The sequence below is a fragment of the Thamnophis sirtalis genome, unplaced genomic scaffold (assembly GCF_051295495.1).
Source record: "Thamnophis sirtalis isolate CommonGarterSnake01/CBP01778 unplaced genomic scaffold, rThaSir2_p1.2 scaffold_3, whole genome shotgun sequence".
Classification (NCBI taxonomy): domain Eukaryota; kingdom Metazoa; phylum Chordata; class Lepidosauria; order Squamata; family Natricidae; genus Thamnophis; species Thamnophis sirtalis.
The window spans coordinates 156,081,362-156,105,646 of NW_028261383.1; the positions used below are offsets into that span (position 1 = coordinate 156,081,362).

Here is a 24,285-nt window from a genome sequence, read left to right on the forward strand (position 1 = left end):
CAGAAGCGTAAAGCTACCAATGTGAAAAGGTTCTACAAATTTTTGGCATGCATTTGCAAGGTAAGTGAATACTTTACTACAAATTTCAAGGGAAGAACATACATTTCGGTGAGGCAATCTCAAATTTCATCTCTTTACTTCCTATACTCCAGCAGGGAGTATAGTTCAGCCATTCAGCTTGGAATCAACCAGAGGTAAGACATCAGTTGACCAAAATGCATGTACAAATCAATCCTCAGAAACATCCACACGTACGGTGTCTTTAAATTTAATGCATGCCAGACAAAGAATCAGAGAAATAGCAGTTGCATCTTGAATTTTGCCCTCTACACTCAATCCCCATTTCCAATCTGGGATAGTATGATTGGTTAGTAAAATTTTAAGATGGTGAACCCTACCTGAAGAACATACCATGTGCTTTATGAACTCCTGCTTTATGGCAAAGATATTAAAGATCCTGAAGTTCATACTTTTGAACAGGAACAGATGATAAAATTATTATTTTCCTAACTCATGTATTCTTACATTTTTTTAAAAAAAAATCCCACTGCCCTTTGTTAGCAAGAAAAAGAAAACATTCAACGTGCTTGCTGATATTCTGCTTCCATTTCACCCTCGCTCCCCAGGAAAGACTTCCTCGTTGCATCTTCCATTTGTCCTCCTCACCTTGCACCTTGGCTTGAAGTTGTCCTTGGTTCAGGTCCCAGATGCCAAAACAGCACTGATTGTGAGGACACTGGATCGTGCCATTGCGGCCATCTTCCAAGATTAAGCCCTGAAGATGCTCCAGTCCCTCAGTCAGAGCATTGGATCCATAGGAGACACAGCTACGGTTTTTACTCAGGGCATCCATATACTTACTTTGCTGTTCCAGCATCAAAAGCCAAAGGAGAAAGATGTGGAACCCCATCTATTTTCCAGCAGCACCTGGTCTGGGTATGTAAACCCAGCGTGCCCGCTCTGGTGTCTCTCCTCCAGGCTCAGGTGGGAAGGACTTGGCAAGCTTCAGTGTGTGGGATGGGACTGACTCCTGTCAGCTAGTGACCACAAACGAACAGGGGAGGGAGGCAATGAATTTAGTCAAGGAAGGACAAAACGAACCTCTACTAGATCTGCCTTTATTCCCATGTTTCTGAGACACCATAGAAAGAAAGAAAATCAACTCCCACAAGACAGCTGCGTTCAGGCTCGGAAAAATAACTCCTCTGCAAACTCAAGGAGAGAATTTGAGATGCCCTAAGCTGGGATATCAACTCTATAGGCCAAGGACATCTTTTCAGGTTTAGATACACATGTGAATGATGCTTGTGGGAGGCAGGCAGAATAACTTTTGGAGGTGGTTATCAGCAAACCTTAAATCCCACTTAGACAGATGTGTTTAATATGTGGCACATTGCATGTTTACAAGACTAGACTTTGGAGGGGAAGGAGTGTCATAAAAACCACAGAAGTGCCATATTATTAATATGGGACAATCCACCTCCCATATATTGTATCTTGATTATCCATATTTAGTGCATGGATAATAATATGTAGTTGTTTAGCTTTGTAGAACCAGTTAATTAGCGAGAAGTACAGATGACCCTGAGAAAGTATCCAGCTGCTTTGAAACACTGATTAGAGTTGGGGATGTGTCCCCTCCCATCTTGATAGAGTTCTGACCATAGGAACATTTCAGCACTATAATAATATTGCAGGTTTTCATCTTATTCTTCTTCACATTTTTAATTTTTTTTTCTAAATTTGGGGAAGGATAATGGCTTCAGTAAGCAAGCAAGGAAACAGCCTACCTAAGAATCTTATCAGTCATAGCAGCTTGTTCTGAGCTATTTGGCCAACTATAGGCCAACTTAGCTCAGCTGCATATATGCAGACTTTGAGAAGCCTAAACTTGGTTTTCTCAACTCCAAGATGAATACTAGGGGGCAGTGCTCATCTCTGTTTCAAAGCCGAAGAGGCAGTTCTGTCTGAAGACGTCTCCGTGCTCATGGAGCCGGCATGATTAAACGCAGAAGGCACATGGAACGCTGTTTACCTTCCCACCAAAAGTGGTTCCTATTTTTCTACTTGCATTTGTATGTGCTTTGGAACTGCTAGGTTGGCAGAAGCTGGGACAAATAACAGGAGCTCACTCCGTTACACGGCGCTAGGGATTTGAACCGCTGAATTGCCAACCTTTCTGATCGACAAGCTCAGCGTCTTAGCCACTGAGCCACCACATGTATAGGCTGGGCCAAAATCTGTCTAGAAACTAGATTAACAGATAAATAGATTTTAACAGAGTTGGGAGGGACCTTGTAGGTCATCTAGTCCAAACCATGCCCAAGTAGGAGACCTACACCATTTATGACAGATGCCATCCAGTTTCTTCTTGAAAGCCTCCAATGATGAAGCTCCCACAACTTCTGAAGATAAGCTTTCCATTGGTTGATCTCACTCTCAGAAAAAGTCCTCCTTATTTCTAGGTTGAATCTCTCCTTGGTCAGTTTCCATCCATTATTCCTTGTCTGGCCTTCAGGTGAACTTTCTTGCCACACTTGTTAAGTTACTTGCTGCGGTTGTTTAATTAGTAACACGGTTGTTAAATGATTCTGGCTTTCTCATTGGCATTGCTTATCAGAAGATCACTCCAACCGTCATAAATATGAGTAAGTTGCCAAACATCTGAATTTTGATCATGTGACCAAGGAGATACTACAGTGGTCGTAAGTGTGAAAAATGGTCATAAGTCACTTCTTTCAGTGCCATTGCAACTTCAAATGGTCATTAAATGAACTGTTGCAAGTCAAGGGCTACCTTTACATGAGGTCAGCTACAATGTACAGTAGAACCTCTGGTCACAACCCTAATTTGTTTCACAACTTTGGTCACAAACCGATTTGGTTGTTACCCGAACCTAATTTTGGAAATTTGGTGCTTACAAAAAAAATGGCACAAAAGGGGAAATCAGCCATGAAAAAAAAATGTGAATTTTTTGGTTGGAACTCGATTTGGTCGTGGTCAAAAGTGTTTGTGACCAGAGGTTCTACTGTAGTTACAAAGGTTTTCTTGTGGACAGGTTATTAAAACGATTATGATTTGAATGGGTATCTGATTGCAAGCACTTTGTTCAGTGGTAGGATTCAAAAAGTTTTACTACCAGTTCTGTGGGCGTGGCATGGCATGGCTTGGTGGGTGAGGCTTGGTGGGCGTGGCAGGGGAAGGTTACTGTAAAATCTCCATTCCCTCCCCACTCCAGGGGAAGGTTACTGTGAAATCCCCATTCCCTCCTGATCAGCTGGGACTCGGGAGGCATAGAATAGTTGTGGGGGGGGGGGCAGTCAGAGGTGGTATTTACCGGTTCTCTGAACTACTAAAAATTTCCTGCTGAATACCATCTCTGACTTTGCTCTAATCATGTATCACTGTAAATGGACACTTGTGTAAAAAGAGAAACTATTTTTATTAAATTTATAATTAAAAATCTGCTTTTTGGCATTAGCATTAAAAGTGGCAACTTTTAAAGGATAAAAAAGGCACCTTAAGATAGGACAAGAAGTAACCAATGGAAACTTGTCAAGGAGAAATCCCATCTAAAACTAAGGAGAAATTCCCCGACTGAGAATAGTTAATCAGTAGAACAACATGCCTCCAAAAGTTGTGAATGCTCCCTCACTAGAGATCTTTAAGAAGAGATTGGACAGCCATTTGCCTGAAATGGCATAGAATCTCTTACTTGAGCAGGGGTTTGGACTAGATGAACCTCCAAGGTCTCTTCCAACTGTTGTTTTTCTGAAAGTCTAGGGACAGACCTTTATACCACATATATTGAAATTCCCCAGGTATTTAGAATTTTGTTGGAAATTATGGTAATCAACATTGCTATGATGGCACTGGATAACAGTTTTATGTGAGAATTTCCTATAAGAAAGGTGTGAACACCTGACGCCGTGACCAGGGGGGCCTTTTACCAAGTTCGCCTGGTACGTCAGTTGCGCGCCTTCCTGGATTGGGATGCTCTGTGCATAGTCACTCATGCCCTTGTCCTTTCTCACCTGGACTACTGTAACGCTCTCTACATGGGGCTGCCCTTGAAGAGCACCCGGAGGCTTCAACTGGTTCAGAATGCGGCTGCGCGGGTTAACATGGGGGCACCGAGGTGCTCCCAGGTTACACCCCTTTTAGGCGGCCTGCACTGATTGCCGGTTGTTTTCCGGGTGCGATTCAAGGTACTAATTATGACCTTTAAAGTGCTCCATGGCTTAGGCCCAGGGTACCTACTGCCACCAGTAGCCTCCCACCGTCCAGTGCGATCCCACAGAGTTGGCCTCCTCAGGGTGTCTTTGGCCAGACAGTGTTGGCAAGCGACCCCCAGGGGGAGAGCCTTCTCTGTGGGAGCGCCTTCCCTCTGGAATGAGCTGCCCCCGGAGCTTTGCATAATCCCCGACCTCCAGTCCTTCCGACGCGCCCTAAAAAATTGGCTTTTCCAGCAAGCTGGCCTGGCCTGAACAAAACAAAATAAATGATTGATCATTGTTAATTTTAATTGAATTTTTTAAAAAAATGTTATTGTTAATTTTAATTGGGTTTGTTTGGGATACTCTATTTAATTTTTTTTTTAAGTTTTGTATTATGTGTTTCTTTTAATGTTGTACGCCGCCCTGAGTCCTTGGGAGAAGGGCGGCATATAAATCTAATAAACCTAAACTTAAACCTAAACCTATTTTCCAAGCTGGCTCATCTCCAAGAAATATGAGATACAACTCCCAACATTCACAGCTACTTGGCCATTTGGCTAGACATCAGAGTTGCTCTTTAGCCCACCTTTAAACCATGATGCCTGGGAGTTAAAACTCCAAGATACCCACAAAGATGAGGAAAGTCTGATCTATATCTAGGGATTGGCCTCTGGTTGGTTTTATCCAAAGCTACATCTGAAACAGTATATTTGTCTCAGTTACCTTGTATACCATTTCCCCAAACAGTACAACCATATGCAAGGGTTTCTGTATTCTGCTATTTCCTTTTGGTTGCTTAAAAAGCGCAATCCCACAATGGCATAAATAGAGCTGAAGTAGCTTTGGTTGGTGGTGTAAACACTTCTGGGGAATGCATTGATTTACTTGCTCCACTTCTCTTTACTTTCTAAACCATCTCAATGCTCTTGTCATATTCTGGATGATAAATAACTTTGCTGTAGTCAAAGCATACTCCTCTCTTTTCAGTACTCAGCGCTGGTCCTTCCCATGTTTGCCGGTATCTACTCACGTTAAGAACAATAAATATTCCCCGAATAAGGACATGGGTGCCTCTCAAGAATGGACTCTTACTTTCTTTGCACTAGAATTCTCAAGATCCCACAAAGTGGCGTAAAATGACAACGAATCATCTCAAAATTGCAGAGCTTAGTTATGCCAGATCAGGAGGAAAGGAAACTGGTCTCCAGGTGTTGTCTTTGCTCACCGGCTGGAGCTTCTGGGACTGATGATTAATCCAGAAGACTATGGTTAAGTGACCTTGATTATCTCAAGGGCATTAGTATCTTGATCAATCCCCCAAATCTTTCAATGAATCCCAGAAAGCACTAGACAGAAAACCCTGGGGAAACAAAAGGATAAATGATCTCTTGCTTGCAAGAATATCATCTGGATTATAAAGCCCCCAGTTTTACTTATAGTACATAAACTAGAAGCAGTCACAATTTATCCAGGAAAGCCTCGAATAGGTTTCGTCCTTTGGTCTGAGTTGAAATTACCATTTCGGCCAAGGCCTTGATCAAATTCTCTCCAAATACCTACAACTAATCTTTTTCAACAGATTTTTAAAATACTAGTTCCCCCTCTGTATACACTTTTTTTGTCCTTGTTTTTATTCTAGATTTCCAAAACTATTCACAGTGGTGAAAGGACAGCCAACTTTCCTACAGCCAACATAGCAATGCTGCCCTCTTGAGTTCATTGCAGTGTAAAAACAAACATGTTTGAATAGGGCACCCTGATTCAAATCATTACGGTATTTAGCTGGCAGTCATACCTGAAGCACTGGTCGTAACTTGCTTTTAAACTTTATATATGTATATTTTAAAATGATTTGCTTTTATCAGGTTTGTCATGTGAGAATTATCCTGTCTCCAAGTCGGAGAAATGGAGAAGGACAAATATTGCCTGCTATGAGTAACCTTACTTCCATGTGAAGTAACCCAGACTATCTTCTAGTATAAAAATAGCAATAGCACTTAGACTTATATACCGCTTCACAGTGTTTTAGAGCCCCACCCTCCACCCCCGTAAATGGTTTACAGAGTCAGCATATTGCCCCCAACAATCTGGGTCCCCATTTTGCTGACCTCGGAAGGATGGAAGGTGGAGTCAAAAATGATCCCTTCATAGGAGGTTGGTTGCCAACTAAAACATCAAGCTAAGAAACTGGTGTTGGTCTATAAAAACAGAGTTACACAATCAGACTACAAAAAGGTTGGAAAGGACTTGAATTCATTAGAAATCTCTGCCTACAGCGTTCCCAACAAATGGACATCCAGTTTAAATAATATACTCCACTAAGTAGTGCAGGGGTGGGTTGCTGCTGGTTTTACTACAGGCTTCGCTCGTGCATGTGTGCTGTTCAATGTAAATTGTTCTTTGTGCAGTAATAGAACAATTTGCATGCGCGGTCAGTAAAAACCAAAATAGCAGCGTCCAGCGGTGGCGAGGAAACTGGTTCAGGGGTATAGCAGGCCTGGGTCTCTGCCGGTTCTGTGACCCAGGCCTGAATTCCACTATTGGTTTGGCCGAACTGGGAGCAACCCATCTCTGAGTCAAGGTGGCGCAGTGGTTAAATGCAGCACTGCAGGCTACTGCTAGATCAGCAGTTCAGCGGTTCAAATCTCACCGGCTCAGGGTTGACTCAGCCTTCCATCCTTCCGAGGTGGGTAAAATGAGGACACAGATTGTTGGGGGCAATATGCTGACTCTCTGTAAACCGCTTAGAGAGGGCTGAAAGCCCTATGAAGCGGTATATAAGTCTACTGCTATTGCTATTGCTATTGCTGAGTAGTCTCTGCCAGCTTCTATAGGACTCTCTTGTAGTGCTCCTATCACTAGCAAATGGTTCCTCATGCCTCACCCCAGAAACAATTTTTAACAACTTAGCCCTATAGTCAGCATGACAATCTTCTTGTCTGCCTACATTCTTTCCCAGTTAAATATACTCTTCCAACCTTCCCTCATAGCTTATTCTTTCTAGGATAAGAAATCGCCAGATTGAAGAGGATCCAGTGTTCTAGGTGTGATCAGACTAATGCAGAACAGAGTAGAACAATGAGTTTTCTTGACTCTGTTTCTGTTGATGCAGCCTAGGATTGCTTTATGCATTCTTTGGAGGTGCATCACACTCTGTAGCTTGTGGTCCACGAGGATACCACTTCCTGGGCTTCCTCTCCACACACCCACACACTGCAGGGTTCGATTTATAGCTATCTGCAGGGGTGGGCTGCTGCAGGTCCACCGGGGTTTGGGTGATCCTCTAGCTAAGGATCTGCTCAGTTTGGTGAATCCCACCCCTGGCTGGCCCCGCCCACCCCACCCCTCCCAAGAGTCTCTACGTGGCCTGTTTGGGATGCCAGGTAAGTACAGGGGCTGCGTGGAGGCTCTGGGAGGGCGAAAAATGGGTCTCCCAGAAATTCTGGAAGGCTGGAAACAGGCCTGTTTCTGGCCTCCAGAGCCCGGGGAGGCAGTTTTCACCCTCTCAGAGGCTCAAGGAAAGCCTCTGGAGCCTGGGGAGGGCAAAAACATCCCCCCTCTACCATGGTGCAGGAGGCTGACTAGGCCACGCCCACTATGGCCACACCGACCCATCAATCGAGCAGAGAAGCCGTTGCTAAAACTTTTGAAGCCCACCCCTGGCAATCTGGATGTTTACCTTCTAAACACATTTTTCCACTTATTAATGGCACCTACTGTATAACCAGCTGTTTATTTCCAATATTATTCTCTCTGTTCCCAAGTTCTTTAACGTTATAGAATAAAGAAAACATCACTTGGGCTTCCAGGCCCTTCAGCCTCCTGCCCAGGACTTCATAGTTCTTTCATACATATTCCCACCTGGATCTGGAGAACGGGATAATGGTTAGTGAGCATAGAGCATGTACCCTAATATAAGACGAAATCAATTAACTGAATTTTCAACGGCACAGCTTAACAGGGCTATAACATTTGGAGTCGCAGACAGAATTTCAAGTTGAGTTATGTACAAACGACAAACATATAGTTGCCAAAATGTATAAACTTGCTAAAATTTGAAATGGAAGAGGAACAAGTGAAAGAGCGGATGATAAAATGGGCTAAGCATTTTGGTCATAATATATTGTTGGAACAGCTGGAGAACCTGTGGTTGAAAGCATTGAAATGTACATGATTTTAACCCACAAGAGCATTTTTACAAAATACATTATAAAATGTCATATTCTAGATTCTAGAATGTACCTCAAAGTTGAAAACATGGACAACACTGAGGATCATTTTATCATCTTTGGTGAACTTGTAAAAAAGCCAGAAAATGTTGGGTGGAAATACATATATTGATTACAATCTTAAAGGCAAAGATTTAACTGAAACCATAACTTTGTTTTGTTGGGATTAATGGAGACACAACTAGAAAAAAACTATGGAAGATTATGTTTATATATGAACACTGTTGCAAGACAACTATATGTGCAAAAAATGGAAAAAAATTCTGAAACACCGAGAATGAAGAAATGGTTTGTGACGCAAGTACAGGGATAACAAAATTGTTTGCTTAGAAAAAGATGAATGATTATATTTATATCAGTCTCTGGAAACCCTTATGGGCTTTTTGCTGAAAAAAATATATCAACTGATGATGTATGGATTTGACGATTAGAAAGAAGAAAACTCTGATGTGACCAAAGAGAGAATAAAATATAAATATACCTAACAATTGCTGCTAATGAAGATTGGAAGCCTCTCATTTTTCCTCCTCTTCTTTTAATTTATTTATTTCATTTTCACTTTATTATGTTTCTTTGTATCTCCTCTCTTTTACTTAAAATTTGTATTATTTTCACTCTGTGGAAAAATTATAGAGGCAGTACTTGACTTATGACCACAATTGGGCCCACAATTCTGTTGCTAAATAAGACAGTTGTTCAATGAGTTTTGTCCCATTTTATGACTTTTGCCAGTTGCTAAATGAATCACTACAGTTGTTAAGTTAGTAACATGGTTTTTAAGTGAATCTGGTTTCCCCACTGACTGCCAGAAGTTAGCAAAAGGTGAGCACATGACCCCAGGAAACTGCAACTGTCATAAATACATGCCAGTTGCCAAACATCTGAATTTTGATCATGTGACCATGGGGATGCTGCAATGGTTGTGTGAAAAATGGTCATCTCACTTTTTTCAATGCCATTGTAAATTCGAATGGTCATTAACTGACTAGTTAGTCAAGGACTGTTTGTATAGAACAGGTCTCCCAGAAAATAGGATACTTGACAAACTATTTGGCCAACAAATTGTTTCCAATCACTTATTGCATCATTTCCTCCCCTTGGGGACAGGGGCAGAAATCTTTCCCTTTCCAAAGTGTGTTGTCCTCTTCCTCACTTTTGTAGCAACTGCTTTTCAACCCGGGGCTCCATCTGAAACTCAAGTCTAATTCAAATTAATCTGTTGTGACTTAACCAGCAATGGGTAATAATAAAATCAGCAACAAAAGGAAAGGAATGGCTTTTAAAAAGAAAATATTGGAAAACATAACCTATGAAAGAGAAGATAGTTAATTAGCTTAATTAGTTTATTAAACTTGTATGCCGCCCTATTCCCAAGGGGACTCAGGGCGGCTAACAAACCAAAATAGGAAAGGGGGGGGGGCAATACAAAGCAAACAAGAAAAACAAGATACAAAAAAAAACAGATTAAAAAACTCATCAACAGCTGCAACAATTCAAGTGGGGCTGGGAACTCATCAGCCCCAGGCCTGCCGGAACAGCCAGGTCTTGACGGCTTTGCGGAAAGCCTGAAGGGTGGTGAGGGTCCGAATCTCCACGGGGAGATCGTTCCAGAGGGCTGGAGCAGCCACAGAGAAGGCCCTCCCCCGAGGGGTTGACAGTCGACACTGGCTAGTTGATGGAATCCGGAGGCCTAATCTGTGGGATCTAATTGGTCGTAGGGAGGTAATTGGCAGAAGGCGGTCTCTCAAGTACCCAGGTCCGATACCATGTAGGGCTTTAAAAGTAACGACTAGCACCTTGAAGCGCGTCCGGAGTCCAATAGGCAGCCAGTGCAGCTCGCGGAGGATAGGTGTAACGTGGGTGTACCGGGGTGCACCCACAATCGCTCGCGCGGCTGCATTCTGGACAAGCTGAAGTCTCCGAATGCTCTTCAAGGGCTGCCCCATGTAGAGCGCATTACAGTAGAAAAGGTGAGGGCTTCCAAGCATCAAAATTCCACATACTTTGACACACTTAGGAGAAAATCCACACCCAGGGAGAGTTATGGGGCCAATTTGGTGTAGTGATTATGGCATCAGGCTAGAAACCAGGAGTTTATGATTTCTAGTTTCTAGTCCTGCCTTAGGCAGAAAGCTTTACCAATAGAAGAGAATAAATGTAACTGTGGAGTCCTTGGTGCTCTATGAGCTTGTTTGCCTGCAAACATTTCATCACCTACACCATCAGTGCTGGTTAGCATGGGGTTTGCTTCTTGCATATATGCAAGTACTTTACTCTGCCAGCATTGGAGGGGAAGTGGCTTTCTCCTTGTTAGTTCTTAATTAGGGTATTGTTTTACAGAAAACAAACCTTATGGTTTTGTTTATATTCATATGGTTTCCTTTTATCAAATGCACTTTAGAACTGTATTGCTAACTTAAGATATATCAGTAAAAACACTTCTAAAGGGACATATTTAAACCAAATTACATTGTCATGTAATTTTTTTTACACTGTATATAATTTCTTCCCATGAAAATTTTTCACTTTTGTAATTGTATTCTAAGATAATGTCACTTCAGCACCTCATCTGTTTTCAACAATGAATCCGAGCCTCATGTGGATCCTATAAGTATCCTTAGAAAATTAAGGCAGAGGATACTGTAGTTCAGTATTGTATCTAAATGTTTAAGGAACACTATTAAATGTTTAATACCTGGCTGTCAGTGTCCACATTAGTAAAATATGAAGCCAGCAATGTAAAATAACCAGAATCATACAACAATACGAAACCACGATTTCTTAGCGAGTTATATAGCAAAGTAAAGAGAAAAGACATACACAATCCATATGGCCAGCCAGATTAAATACAAACTCCGTAGATACTTGTTTATTCCTTTCATTTAAAAAATGTAATCAGTATACAAAGGAGGCAAACTATTTTAATCTTTGTACAAAAATAGCACTTTTTAAAAGTGTTTCAGACATCATTACATAGGTAATTGGATTTTTTTTTAAAAAAGCATATACATTATTACAAGATAAAACAAACAGTCTTTTACATAGAATAGACAAAATTATTTTATTGCCAGTGTTACAGGTTGGCTTAAGTGACTGCAGAGCTGTGCTATAAGCACCAGGAAAACAAAAATAGTAATTAAAAAAAAAACGCATCCACCTTAGATCACTTTTCACTTCCCGGGAACAAATATAGAGGCAACCATGTTACTATGGAAGAGAATTACAAGCTGTTGGAGATGATGTAAAAGTACATGCATTATTTCATGGAATCTGAGCCGAAACTCCCTACTGCCCAACCCCTACCACAAAGCACATAAAAAGCAAGTGCTCATCTTTTTGCCAGTGGATTAGGAAAATTAAATTAATTACTTGACACTTGCGGACCATTTAAACTGGATTGTGACAAGATTTTAATATAGAAAAGTCTGGCTCAAGGCACAAAATGCTACAGAGATCTCTTAAGGCTGATGTCATTGGCTTAACTATATACAATTCCTGTTTATAAAAGGAAAGGCACATTTTTTTTCCAAAAAACAGCATTGCAAGTAATTTTAAGAGAATATAAAAATTAACAGGTTTTACCATCTGGAAGAAGGAGGTTCCTTTTATGTACACATTTTATATTAAGGCCAGTTTGTATAAACAGAGGCTCAGTAAAGCTTTTCCAAGACCCAGTTTGCAACTACATGTTTAAACCATCTTCAATTAATAATCTTCTTGGAATTGAGACATATTCACACATGCAGCAAGTGTCCAATTAATGACTACCCTGCCCTCTCTCACTGGACAGTCATTTTCAAAATTCATGAAGCCCTTCCATCTCGATGGGAAAATATTCAATAAGACAACAAACCTCACTCAAAAGAAATAGCCTCCGGAAAGGGATGCTCTTTTTTTCTTTTTCTTTTTAACAACCAAACACAACTCAAGTCCCAATAGTGCTGATTATACAAATAACTGAGCTTTGTTCTGAACATACACACACACAGCAAAGGATGGTGTGTGTGTGTGTGTGTGTGTGCGCGCGCGCAGTGCCCTTTGTAAGCAGAGGCCATTTTTTGGAAGCAACAGACATTCTCAGCCCAGCAGAAAACCAAAGATCACGCTATCATTCTGACCAGATCACCAGAACAGTCTCTGCAAACAATGTTATAAAACGAAACTGAAAAATGAGGGGGAAGTGGCACCAAATGGGGATGCCCCTGCCACTTGTGTGGACAACACTTAAAAAAAAATCTAAATGATAAGACTCCAAAGGGAAACAGAAGGTAGGCCAGATCTTTCTGCACCAAAGACTTTCCTACATGGCTACCCATGCGCAGATGGGCTTTCTCCAAGAACGCTATTTCAAATAGCATGCATCTCTTATGCATGCAAGCAGGCATAATAAAACACTCGTGGTTACATTAAGACTTCAAAGATCTGAGTTCCTGTCTGCTGAACTAAAACCAAATGATGCAAGCAGACCTCTTTTGCGACAGAAGAAAAATCTAAGTGATGCTATGGTACCGGGGGGGGGGGGGCAATTCGTGTCTCAGGACAATTAAAAAAACAACAACTAGTTAGGAGTTTAAATGGAATGCAAAATTAGAACTTCAACACGGTGCTACTGAAAGTGTCACAGGCTTGCCAAAGAGGCAACCAAGGTGGTCTCAAGCCAATGATAATTCCCATAGAAAATTTATGATTTTGACTTTTTTTTTTAAGTTCCAGGAAAGGCACTTACTGCATGTTTTTCTGTCAATTTTTCTGTAACTGCTATTATGTTCAATGATAGTACACATAAGAGCCTATTTCAGTCAATATTATCTATACATGAAAGAAAAAGAGAGAGAAAATGACCTGAGTTAAATATTTCTCTCCTTGGTTGAAAACCAAAGGAGCATTTATAGGTCGGGGGGGATGAGGGACACATACATAAGGAATTCAATGCTACTATACAATATAATCTTTGTAAAGACCACTTTCCTCAATACTCTGCTAAATATTTGGCATATACCATGCATATATTTACTTTGGACGCTGCAGAAAATACCTTCAATTCTAGCAGAAACACAGAAAAAGCGTATGACAAAAAAAGCAATTGTTGCCAGGTGCTGCAATGAGATAATATTTACACAACTTAGGAGAAATAAATACTGCCATCTATCAAGGGACCTAAAATCCCCAGTATTCCCCAAACAGAATTCTTCCACGCACCCAGCTCATTTTCCAGATTTAGATTATTACAAATAAAAATGCTCACCCTTTCTCCTTATTCCTGCCCTTTGAAATTAAAGAGATTTATAATAGCATCTTCCCTTTCCTTAAGGGTTCACCCTTCACAGATTGATTGAATTTCTATCACTAACTAGGAACCCTCCTTCTGGCTTCCTTAGTTTGTAGCAATAGCTGTAAACTAAATATTGCTCTTTAGAAAACAAACAGGAGCCGAGAAGAGAGAGACTCATAAATCTTCTGTGATGGCCAACCTGAGATACCAGACTCAGAAAGTCTGTCAAGACAAAAAAAAAAAAATCATTTACAGATTATAGATGGATTCCTTCTACAAGTCACACTGAACTGAGTGAAAGTAATGTTCAAAATAACAAGAACCGCCCAGTGCATTTTTAAAAAGGATGCCTTTTCCTCAGTTGCGGAAAGGTGTAAATGTGAATAGAGACAGGCTTTTATGCAGACCAGTGTAGCACTTGAGAAAAAGCTAGTGGTCTTTGCTGTAGCAGAAGAAAAACGGTGAGGTCATAACAGCATTCCATTAACACCACATCTGCTAGGAAAACAGATACTTGAGAATGGATGCCATTAACAAGCACGATCTGGCATTATAGGGAAGTTTAAAGAAAAAAAAGAATTGGTTCCCACTTTCTGAAAGAATAGCTATCTATCCTGCAATCCTTCACAAGCATATACATGTTGCGTGTATAATAAGTCTGTGGGTGTTTGGGAGGTATAAACAAAAATGTCATGAGATCTGGAGCATTTTTACTTTTTCTTAAAAACGTATTTCTCCTTTCCCAAATTTGAGAATCAAATGACAACTTGGGCATCATAGGTATCATACTGCTCTCCCATCCACCAACCCTAGAAATAATTGCTACTAAGACAATCTTAAAGCAAGAGTTTTAAAATAGCAGGAATAAGCCAGCAGCCTGAGGTATGGGGCAATTCATTTATTGCTGTATACTATATGGGACTAAATTTATCTGGAACATCGAGCTCCCTTCACTATGGCAAATAATACTTGTATCCAATTATTTCAGTAATGGTATTACAGTACTTGGAACCTATCATAGTAAAAGTCATCTTCTATCAGGCTATTACAATCCTTAAGTCTCTGGAACATCCAATTCCAAGACCCTAAAACATTCTCTTGCTTCTGAGTTTGCACTGTATAAGGAATACAATCTGCTTTATCTCTGATCTAACAGCAATACCCGGAAGATCACAAATCCCTACTTCTGTAACAAGGAAACTCTTTCTTAATAAAATGCTTGAGTTACATACTTACTGAGTCCTCCTAGTTATACATTGCTTTATATTTGTTGTATGTTTCTTATATTACTGGTATAAGTCTGCCCTTCCCAATCCAATCCCTCAAAACGAATGGAGAAATTGTAGAGAAAAAGGGAAAAGGCTAAGCAAGGAGTGATAAAGTTCACCTCACCCAAAATAGGTTGAGCAAAATCAGTTCACCAGTGCAAATAATTCACAAGCGCTACAGAAGTCAACAATTTACACCACGGCTTTCTTGTTTTTGATATGCTTTAAGATACTTATGCTTTTTGGTCTTGTTTCCATCCTCTCTCAGCTCAACAAGCAGCATTTGTGAAACAAGAGTATTCTTTTTAAAAACTCAAAAACACAAGATCGTGAAAACGCTATCCAACTCCAGGTAAGGGACTCCAAGGATCCACAGATGCAAGCACCTGGACAATTTTGGGGACCATTAATTTTAACTCCAGCGTTTTCCTGAGGAAGGAAAAATGATATTTTCTCCCTGTCCCTGATGAAAATGATGTCGTAATACAGCTCTGCTAAACCACTGTAACATACATATTATAAATCATATGATTCTGGTACGGCTCCAGATGAAGGCAGAGAGGAGGGTGGTCAACACAGTAAAAGGAAAACAGAACAGGACATGGCAAGAGAGGCATCAAAATGTTACCAACACAACACTTTATACTGAAGGCAAAGAAAAATAAAAAATAAACTGGCTTTTATGCTACTGAAAGGAGTGATGTGAGAAATGATGAGAGAACTTCAGAGCAAAGCAACGGAAGCAACATGTAAATGGCCAGCTATAATACCCCAGCAACAATTCATGGACCCTTTTGTAAATTTTCTGGGGCATAGAAATTCACCACGCACATGAGCAGCACTGAAGAATGTAAGAGGCAGGAGCTTCATGAAGGCTATGTAACAATTAAATATTTCCCTCAAAACTTTAATAAAAGAAAATCGGTCATGCTAACTGAGGAGCTGCCTTGTTTAAGTAGCAAAGGGAAAAGGACATAGGACTGATCAGCTGAACAATCTGGTAAGGTTCTGAACAATTTGTCTAACTGGTTCACACTAAACACAAAGAGATTTTAAGAACAATGCCAGAACTGTCTGAAGACTTACTGGGGTGGAGGTGAGTGTCACAAGGCCCCATTCCTTAACAGAGATCCCGCAAATACTCAAGCATCACTCCCCATCACTTTTTTTTAAAAAAATCTTGTTAAGCACTGGCCTTCTTCACTTATTTCTTTGGTATTTGAACTTCTACTTTAGTTCCCTTTGTTGCAATTTCCTCATAATAATTGTTCTCATGTGTAACCTCGTAAAGGGAGCAAGCTGGCTAGCAAGCACTAAATTGCTAAAAAAAGAAGTTACAAATAGAAGATACAAAAGCCAATTCATAATTTATTCTCAATGGAGGGCCCAGCAACTGAGCCAAATATTGGATCATTTGTCAATTTGGAAAGAACTGGGCAAATCCCTTAGTGTTTCACAGCAATGCAATATCTCAAGCTAAAAGAACCCAAACTTACATTTCCCCCCCTTTAACTACATGGCCATAGCATTTGTCAAGATCTTAAACAAAGCACAACAGAGTCCAATACCATAGTTCCAACTTGCACTGTAGTAAAATGGCTTGAGTTGAGCCATAACACATATAAAGACCTCTCCACCACACCCTTAAGTTTCCTGGTGTTCTTAGAGTGGATCTCCTGGATCGTATGCATGCACAAATACTTTTAAACAAAGAGGATTAAAAAGAGGCTTTACACTAGGAACTGAAAAGAATTCCTCTTGGGCTAAAAGTTGAATTCATGCATTTGGAAGGCAAGGAACGTAAATTGTGTGTCACGTTTTCATCTTTCCTAGGCTCATTTTCCCTTGCAAGTTCAGAACACACAGTGGGTCATGGACCCTACAACTTTGGGTAGAAAAAAAGATGACGGGGACTTAAATAGACACTCCTTTCTCCATATATAGAAAAAAGGAAATTAGCAGGAAGTAACTTTTTTTAAAAAGGTACAGGTAGGTATGAGAGTCTAATCAAGTAAGGGAAGAGAACATGGAGGGGGGAGGGAGAGAAGGAAGACAAATCTAAAAGTTAACCATAAGAAAAGCTGAATTTCATATTTTTATAGTTACAATTAAAATGCAATATAGCATCTGAACATAAGCCTGAGCGCCGTTTAACAGCTCAATAAATTCCAAGTTAAGGCATTTGAACTACAACCAAAGACTTTGGTTGCAGCACTTTTTAATCTCTTTCATTCAAAAGAACATATTTTATAATTTTATATAATTACAATAATAACAATAATAATATAGATTTTTTTTCTGCTAAAAAGTATTTCAATGATCATATACATTTAGAACCAAGGCATGATGGCATTGGGGTACTTAATAAAGGTGAAGAGACCTAATGGGGAAGGGAAGAAAAAGCAAAAATAAAAATTAATCAATCAGTCCTGGACCATCCCCATTTCCCAAGTATTCACTCTAGGCATCACCAGGCTGACCTATACAGCAAGCAGACCTTATTCTGCACACAATATTCCTGGGAGACAGAAATAGTATCTGAAAGCTGGATGTGGCAACTGAGTCCCCATCTTCTGTCACACTTCTGTAATGAAAGGCATCTCTTGGATCTTGAGAATCCACACATTTTTACAAGATCAGGTAGATCCTCAGAATCCATTGCCACTGATGTTGATCGACTGGAGATCAGCCACTTGCATGACATTGATGCCACTGCTTGCAAGGCGTGCAATGCCTTCTGGGCAGATGGCTTCCATGGCCACCATATTGGTTGCAATGAGGGTCGAAGGGGTTGCCCCACCGGTGCCCTCGGCAGAAGCATTCGCATCAATGGCGACTGCGGAGACGTCCATAGCCACATTGTTAGGTGCGCCTGCCTTCTTGTTTTGGTGGGTCTTGATGTGCTTAGAAAGATGATCGCTCCTCATGAAGCGCTTGGGACACTCGGGACAGGCAAATTTTTTCTCTCCTGAAGGAAGAAAACAATCATGAAGTTGTTCACTCATTTCATTCTTAAAACATAGCAGTTCAATGTCTTCCCATCAACCGTGTCCTGTTTTTAGACAATCAGTAAAAAGTGTATCAAGCCAGCCAGAATTGGTTGTCATTCATGCTCGTCACCTCCAGTCTAGGTTACTGAAATGGGCATATGCAGGACCCTAACTTAGTAGGAAATACTTACAAAGGGTAAACCTAATGACACCTATTCTAGCTCTATTTCTTTCTCAGAGCTGTACAAAGCTTATTATTTTTAGATCCTTATTTATATCAAGAGTAGCTTTTATCTATGCAAGCCACTTTTTAAGTTCTTTAGGGTGATCTACATAAAATAGTAATAATAATTCCCAATGTGGGAGCCTATTTTGTTGTGGTTTCTTTTTGAAGAGTAGATTTCCTCAGACATCAGTCTTATGCCATCCAAATATACCAGTCATATGCCTATAATCACTTGATTTTCCCCATTCTATGAAGGTATTTCAGCTTTCTTACATTCAACAAATATTAGCCATCCAAATAAGTTTGTACAAAGTAGGCTTCTAAAAACGAGACATTTTCAATGCCATGTCCTTGCATAGTTTATTTATTTTATTTATTTAGCCGTTAAATTTGTATGTTGCCCATCCCACGGCAAAGTGGCTCTGGGTGGCTTACAATAAAAATAATCTATATTACAATATAAACAATGGTATATAAAAAATTAAAAACCAATTCTTAGATTTCAGTTTGACAAAGGTGTAGACTAATTTTTATTCAACTGAATGTTCCCACATGTTGTGCATTATTGGCACATTCATATAGCTCTTTATGCCCCCATCCTCATTTTTCAATTCAAGGCTCATTTACAAGCCCTTAAAGCAGAAAGCAAATTAAATAATATTTAGTTCTGTTTTATAATCACGTTTGCCATTTGTGTTATTTTGTTTACTTTCTATTTTGTTGTATTTAAGTACAATGACAATAAAAATTATACTTATTTAACACCTTTAAATTTGCTATTTTATATTCGTTTACAATTACAGTGAGTTGTTTTGGAGTGACGCAAATACTTATATTCTGGAAACTTTATTTTCAAAGCACTTTCTGTCTCCACATCCCCACTGCATTTTTATAGCAATGCTATTTCATTTTTAAAATTTCGAAGGGAGGGAGGTATTTGTTCCAAAATACCACTGCAATTTTTTAAAGCAGCAATGCTGCTTATAATAGCTGTAACTGTAGACACATCTTGACATTATACCCATGATATAAAAACTACAGAGTGCTAGGGGGCACTTTTACATGCAGTAAACTAGGAAGGGATGTGTCATACGCTTTACTTAAATCTTTAAGTAAATTTATTCTGAATATCCAAGAGGTCACTTGACTTATATATAGCTGTATTAACAAAGAAGATGCCAATGCAAAACTCTTTCGAAACCTCTCCTTCACTTTAAGCTACACACAGCACTTATTGCTCCTTGCACTTACCAGTGTGTGTTCGCTTGTGTCGTTGTAGCTCATCACTGCGTGTGAAACGCTTGCCACAATACGTCCATGAGCAAACAAATGGCCGTTCACCAGTATGCCATCGGAGGTGAGCTCGCAGATGAGATGTCTTCCCATACACTTTCCCACAGCCTGGGATGTGGCAGATGTGCTGCTTCTTTTTGCCAGGGTCCCCAGAGCCTCTGAAAACAGTGACGTATGTAAGAGTTAATCAGAAATATTGGTTTGTTTACCATTTGTTTTGCCCCATGGCAAAAAAAGAAGAAATACTGTCACATAGAAATGGTCCATCATCTTTTTCGGTGATTGCCATGAATGCTAGAATCGAAGTCACAGTCTTCCACTGAAATCTAGTACTAATCACAAACTCTCCAATAATATAATGGGGGCAAACTGGATGGAGGTTACATTTTAATTAAGTGACCAAAACTATCCCAAATCTTTCCAAGTCTTTTGCCCAAGGAAGACACTTTGTGAAGACACACTGGACAATATTTAAATCACATATTATTGTCTCTGCACTGCTTGTTCTCCCATACTTTGAAAACTTCTATGCATTACATATCCCAACAGCAGCTATTTGCAGCTCCTAGAAAAGCACAGATGGTTCAGGAAAAAGCAAAGTGCAACTCTTTCCAGAAAGGTAAATGCTCTGCCAACACAGAGAAAAAGAGAGCGGTGTATGCTTGCATATACTTGGTAGCTATTGAGCAAAGTAAATCCTGACCCTATAGTCACAAGTTTCTAGATGTAACCTTTCCCCACGATCTATGCAACACAGGAATCATTTAATGTTACGTGTTTATGGATCTTATATAGTCTTTGACCTATGACCATAACTGAGCCCAAAGTTTCTGTTGCTAAAATTCACATTTGTTAAAGTGAATTTTGGCCCATTTTACAACCTTTCTTGCCAGAGTTAAGTGAATCACTGCACTTGTTAAATCAGTAACGTGGCTGTTAAGTGAATCTGGCTTCCCCGTTGACTTTGCTTATGAGAAGATTGCAAAAGCTGATCACATGACACTGGGAAAATGCAACGGTTCTTCTAAGTGTGAAAAATGGTCACTTTTTCAATGATGTTGTCACTAAATGAACTGTTGTTAAGTCAAGAACTACCTGTACGCCGTAAACCACTTTGAGGCTGCTGTAATTAGCTGTCTATTAACACTGCAAGCAAGCAAATAGTGCCACTTTGTCAAACTATGTGTTTTTATGAATCTTTTTTCCTTGCAGGTCAGTAGACACAAGAGAGCCGAACTCTATACATGTCAAGGATTTTTACTTAAAGTTTGTGTCCCCAACAGAACATGCTTCCCAAACTGCAAATTTTATTTCTAAGGCACTAAACCAGGGGTGTCAAATTCAATTTCATTGAGGATCGCTTCAGGGTTGTGTCTGACCTCGGGGGGGCTGGGGTGGACATGGCCAGCTTAATGTCACTCGTGTCGGGGACGTCTGTGGTGGCTTGAGCGCTCTGTCAGCGAAAACAAGTTCTGTTTTCGGCTGTAACAGTCTCCTGCCATCCTCTACTAGCAAAACGGGAGCTCGGGGGGGACTGCGTGCGCCCACCCAGTCTCTATTTTCATCGATGATGGTCTCCTGCTGCCCTCTGCCAATGAAAACGGAGCTTAGCAGGGTGGTGCGCTGGGCCTCTCAGTACTCTGTTTTCGTTGGCAGAGAAACTGTGGGCAGGTCCTTCGCTGTTTCCAGGGTGGCTCAAGGGCTAGAACCAGCCCACGGGTCTTGAGTTTGGCATGCCTGCACTAAACCAAGAGTCTATGATAATCCCTTCCTTTATTTACTAACCTTTGCATCAGAATCCACTCAAAATTTTACAGCCGGTTTTCCTTTGACAAGCTTACCTGCCATCACTGTCTTTGCAATAAGGGCAAGTGCAGGCTTCTCTGCGCATTCTTCGGACTTGTTGTGGCTGGGCATCCGGACTGCCGTCCCCTTCTTCCAGAGTGGTTCCATCATCAGCCATCCCATCTCCAGCAGTACCATGGAGGCTAAGATGGGCATTATGATCACCTGTAGAAGAAACTGGGATTGTTACCACCACAAAAGCAAAAAATAAATAAATAAAAAATAAATCTTTCACCAAATCAATGCTATTTAATCACACATATAATTTCACTACCTGAAAGTCAAAATAAAGAATGGATATATCCAAACACAAGAACATATATCAACTATATTATCATTTGTACAGAGGTTGTTCTAAATGTTATTCCAAATTTTCCTTTCACTTCCTGTCTTTTTTTCCTAGTTTGTTTTATATATTAACTTTAAAAAAAATGTCTTAAAATACTCTGGATGACACATCTACAAGCAAGCAAAAGAAAAGGACAGCCATATTTGGGGGCAAATGTTTGTGTGTAATTGTTTTAATTAAATTATTCCCAGTGTCTAGTGGCATGTATGAAATTAGGATTCTTAGCATATTAACACACAGATGGCATCCTGATGCCATCATCAATCAGCCTTGTGCATACCTCAGGCTTGCATGCTTCATTCTTGCCTTTGCACTTCACATTTTTGAGTAAGCACGACTCAGCATAATGATAACACATAGAATGATAAAACTCTTGTCTAAACACTGAAGAAGCTACTCGCATAAAAAGTTAAATGTTTCAAACCAAAAAGAAAAGAAGTCCAGTTACCATGACTCAACTTCCAGACTACTTCGTGTAAAATTTAAACATAAAATTTGAAAAAGGGAAATAGGCATCTTAACTCTGTTGAAAGAAGGAACTTACTTATTTATCAAATTTAGAACCACACACTTCACTATCCAAGTGAATCTGGGCAGTATACAGATACAAAGTTCATAAATCATGGTTTGCAACTGGCCTATTCACAAACCAACCAACTTTTAAATTAACCACACTTCCTCAGACTTGAATGGCATTCTGAACTAAAATTAATATTCCAAAATGTTTCACAACTAGATATGATGGAGATTTCTACAATCCTAATAGTTATAGAGAGCTGCTGGGGTATAACCAGGGGAAGTGGGGGAACATTTGGGTCATTTTTAGTGTTTTGGGAATGTTTAGGGGCAAAATGAGTAACTTAATACTTGGATATACTTAAATCTGCTCTTAAAATGACCCAATTACTTTCCACTGAATAGAATAGGAATAGAATAACAGAGTTGGTAGGGACCTTGGAGGTCTTCTAGCCCAGTCCTCTGCTTAGGCAGGAAACCCTACACCATTTCAGATAAATGGTTATCCAATCTCTTAAAAACTTTTGAAACATGGCCACAGTGGTGCTCTGCAAAGGCAGCTGTGGCCCTAGATGACAGAAGCCAATATCTTTATTACAATGTCTGCATGCAACAGACAAAAATATCCATTCTTATTAATAATCTGAAATGTATTTCAACTTTTACACAATGTTGAATGTTTGATTCCTGCTGTGCGTTTCTGAAACTTTTTCTGTTATATATTCATGTATGTATACATGTCGTATTGTAGGAGTTTCTTTTGGAACTTGCAAAATGCTGGGCTTAACAAAAATCATTTTTTTTAAAGTATCTGTTTAGCTGGAAATAATTGCAGCAAAAACCAAGAAAGCTAATCTGGGAAGCAGATGTGAACTAACCCAATGATAAAGGGAGGATAGGGAATAATGGTACAATACTACTCCTAAGAAAGAGATCCAGAGGAGCCTGCTAGCTGTCTAATTACGTTGATTTCAGAAAGGATATAAGCTTGAGAAATCATGTGTTAACTTCTGCACCACATTCTCTCTTCTTCCTTCCTGAAAACTAATATCTAATTACAAAAACCTTACAAATTATAGCTCAGTGCTGATGATTCCCACTGCAAGATATAAAACACTTTTTAAAAGGCAGTGAGCTCAGGAGGAATGGCAAGCTCTGAAGCCTATCAATTTTTCTTCCCATTGTATTGGCCTAGGCTCAGGTTGCCATCTAATTGCTTTTTCTATAACTCCCACTTCACCTTCCCAAATCAGTTTATTCTCCTACAAGTTTCATTGTTTGGTCATTTTCCTGCATGGGGAAAGAAAACTGGCACATACTGTTACAGATGTAAAGCTCAGCAGGCCAGGCAATCTCTTTTTTTTTTTGAGGAAATTAGCATATGCCAAGTATATTTCAATTGAGCCAAGGGTTATGAACTGTCTTCAAGAATGCTTCATAACTCCGGCAATGTGGTTTCTATTTAAAAGAAAATATTGTCCTTAAAGCCAATGCTGCTATGAAGATTGCAACGCATATTCCATGCACGCCAGTGCTCCAAGTACAAGATAAATACGGAATATTCTTTAACAGGTGAGTGACTCACAGAAGCTGTTGGTGGCAAGGAACTAAAGGCTGTATTCCCTATGAGCCCTGATCCCACATAAGTATTCTTATAAAGCTTTTTATACTGCTGACAATATCTCACATTTTATTTAGAGTGACATCCTCAATGGAAAGCCTAACCTATGGTGATGCTCATTGCAACAGATGCCCAAGGTGTGATTTAAATTGATAACTTTACTGGTACTTCCAATTGATGCTTTTTGTTCCCATACTAAACCAGCATTTAGTCTTGACAGGAACACTCCAAATCACAATATCCTTCCTTTGGCATCCTTTAGAATTAATTAATAAAATTACTCATAAATGCTGTCACCAGGGGTAGGTTCCGGCAGTTGCTACTGCCGATTCGCTCGTGGCTATACCGCACACGTGGTTCACACTTGATGTGTGCTGTGTGCACATTCGCAATGCAATTAAAATTGCTCTGCACATGCGTAGAAGAAAAACAAAATGGCGCCACCTATGAAAACCAGTT

General features: G+C 40.0%; 2 protein-coding genes across 5 annotated transcripts in view; both read right to left on the reverse strand.

The window, feature by feature from the left end:
- The window catches only part of AMHR2 (anti-Mullerian hormone receptor type 2), a 40,961-nt gene extending 40,078 nt beyond the window's left edge, over positions 1–883 (reverse strand). The window contains exon 1 of the mRNA XM_087707882.1: positions 667–883. Coding sequence (XP_087564008.1) covers positions 667–877 — 211 coding nt within the window. The 5' untranslated portion in view covers positions 878–883. The remainder of the gene's footprint in view (positions 1–666) is intronic.
- A 10,405-nt stretch (positions 884–11,288) lies between these two features.
- Positions 11,289–24,285, reverse strand: part of SP1 (Sp1 transcription factor) — a 36,021-nt gene continuing 23,024 nt past the window's right edge. For 3 of the 4 annotated variants that reach the window (XM_087710513.1, XM_087710515.1, XM_087710512.1), the window contains exons 4-6: positions 21,337–21,517; positions 19,454–19,653; positions 11,289–17,954 (exon numbers count right to left, since the gene is read on the reverse strand). In XM_087710513.1, the coding sequence (XP_087566639.1) occupies positions 17,635–17,954; positions 19,454–19,653; positions 21,337–21,517 (701 nt within the window). In that variant the 3' untranslated portion in view covers positions 11,289–17,634. The remainder of the gene's footprint in view (positions 17,955–19,453; positions 19,654–21,336; positions 21,518–24,285) is intronic. The other variant, XM_014071251.2, reaches the window with a different exon arrangement.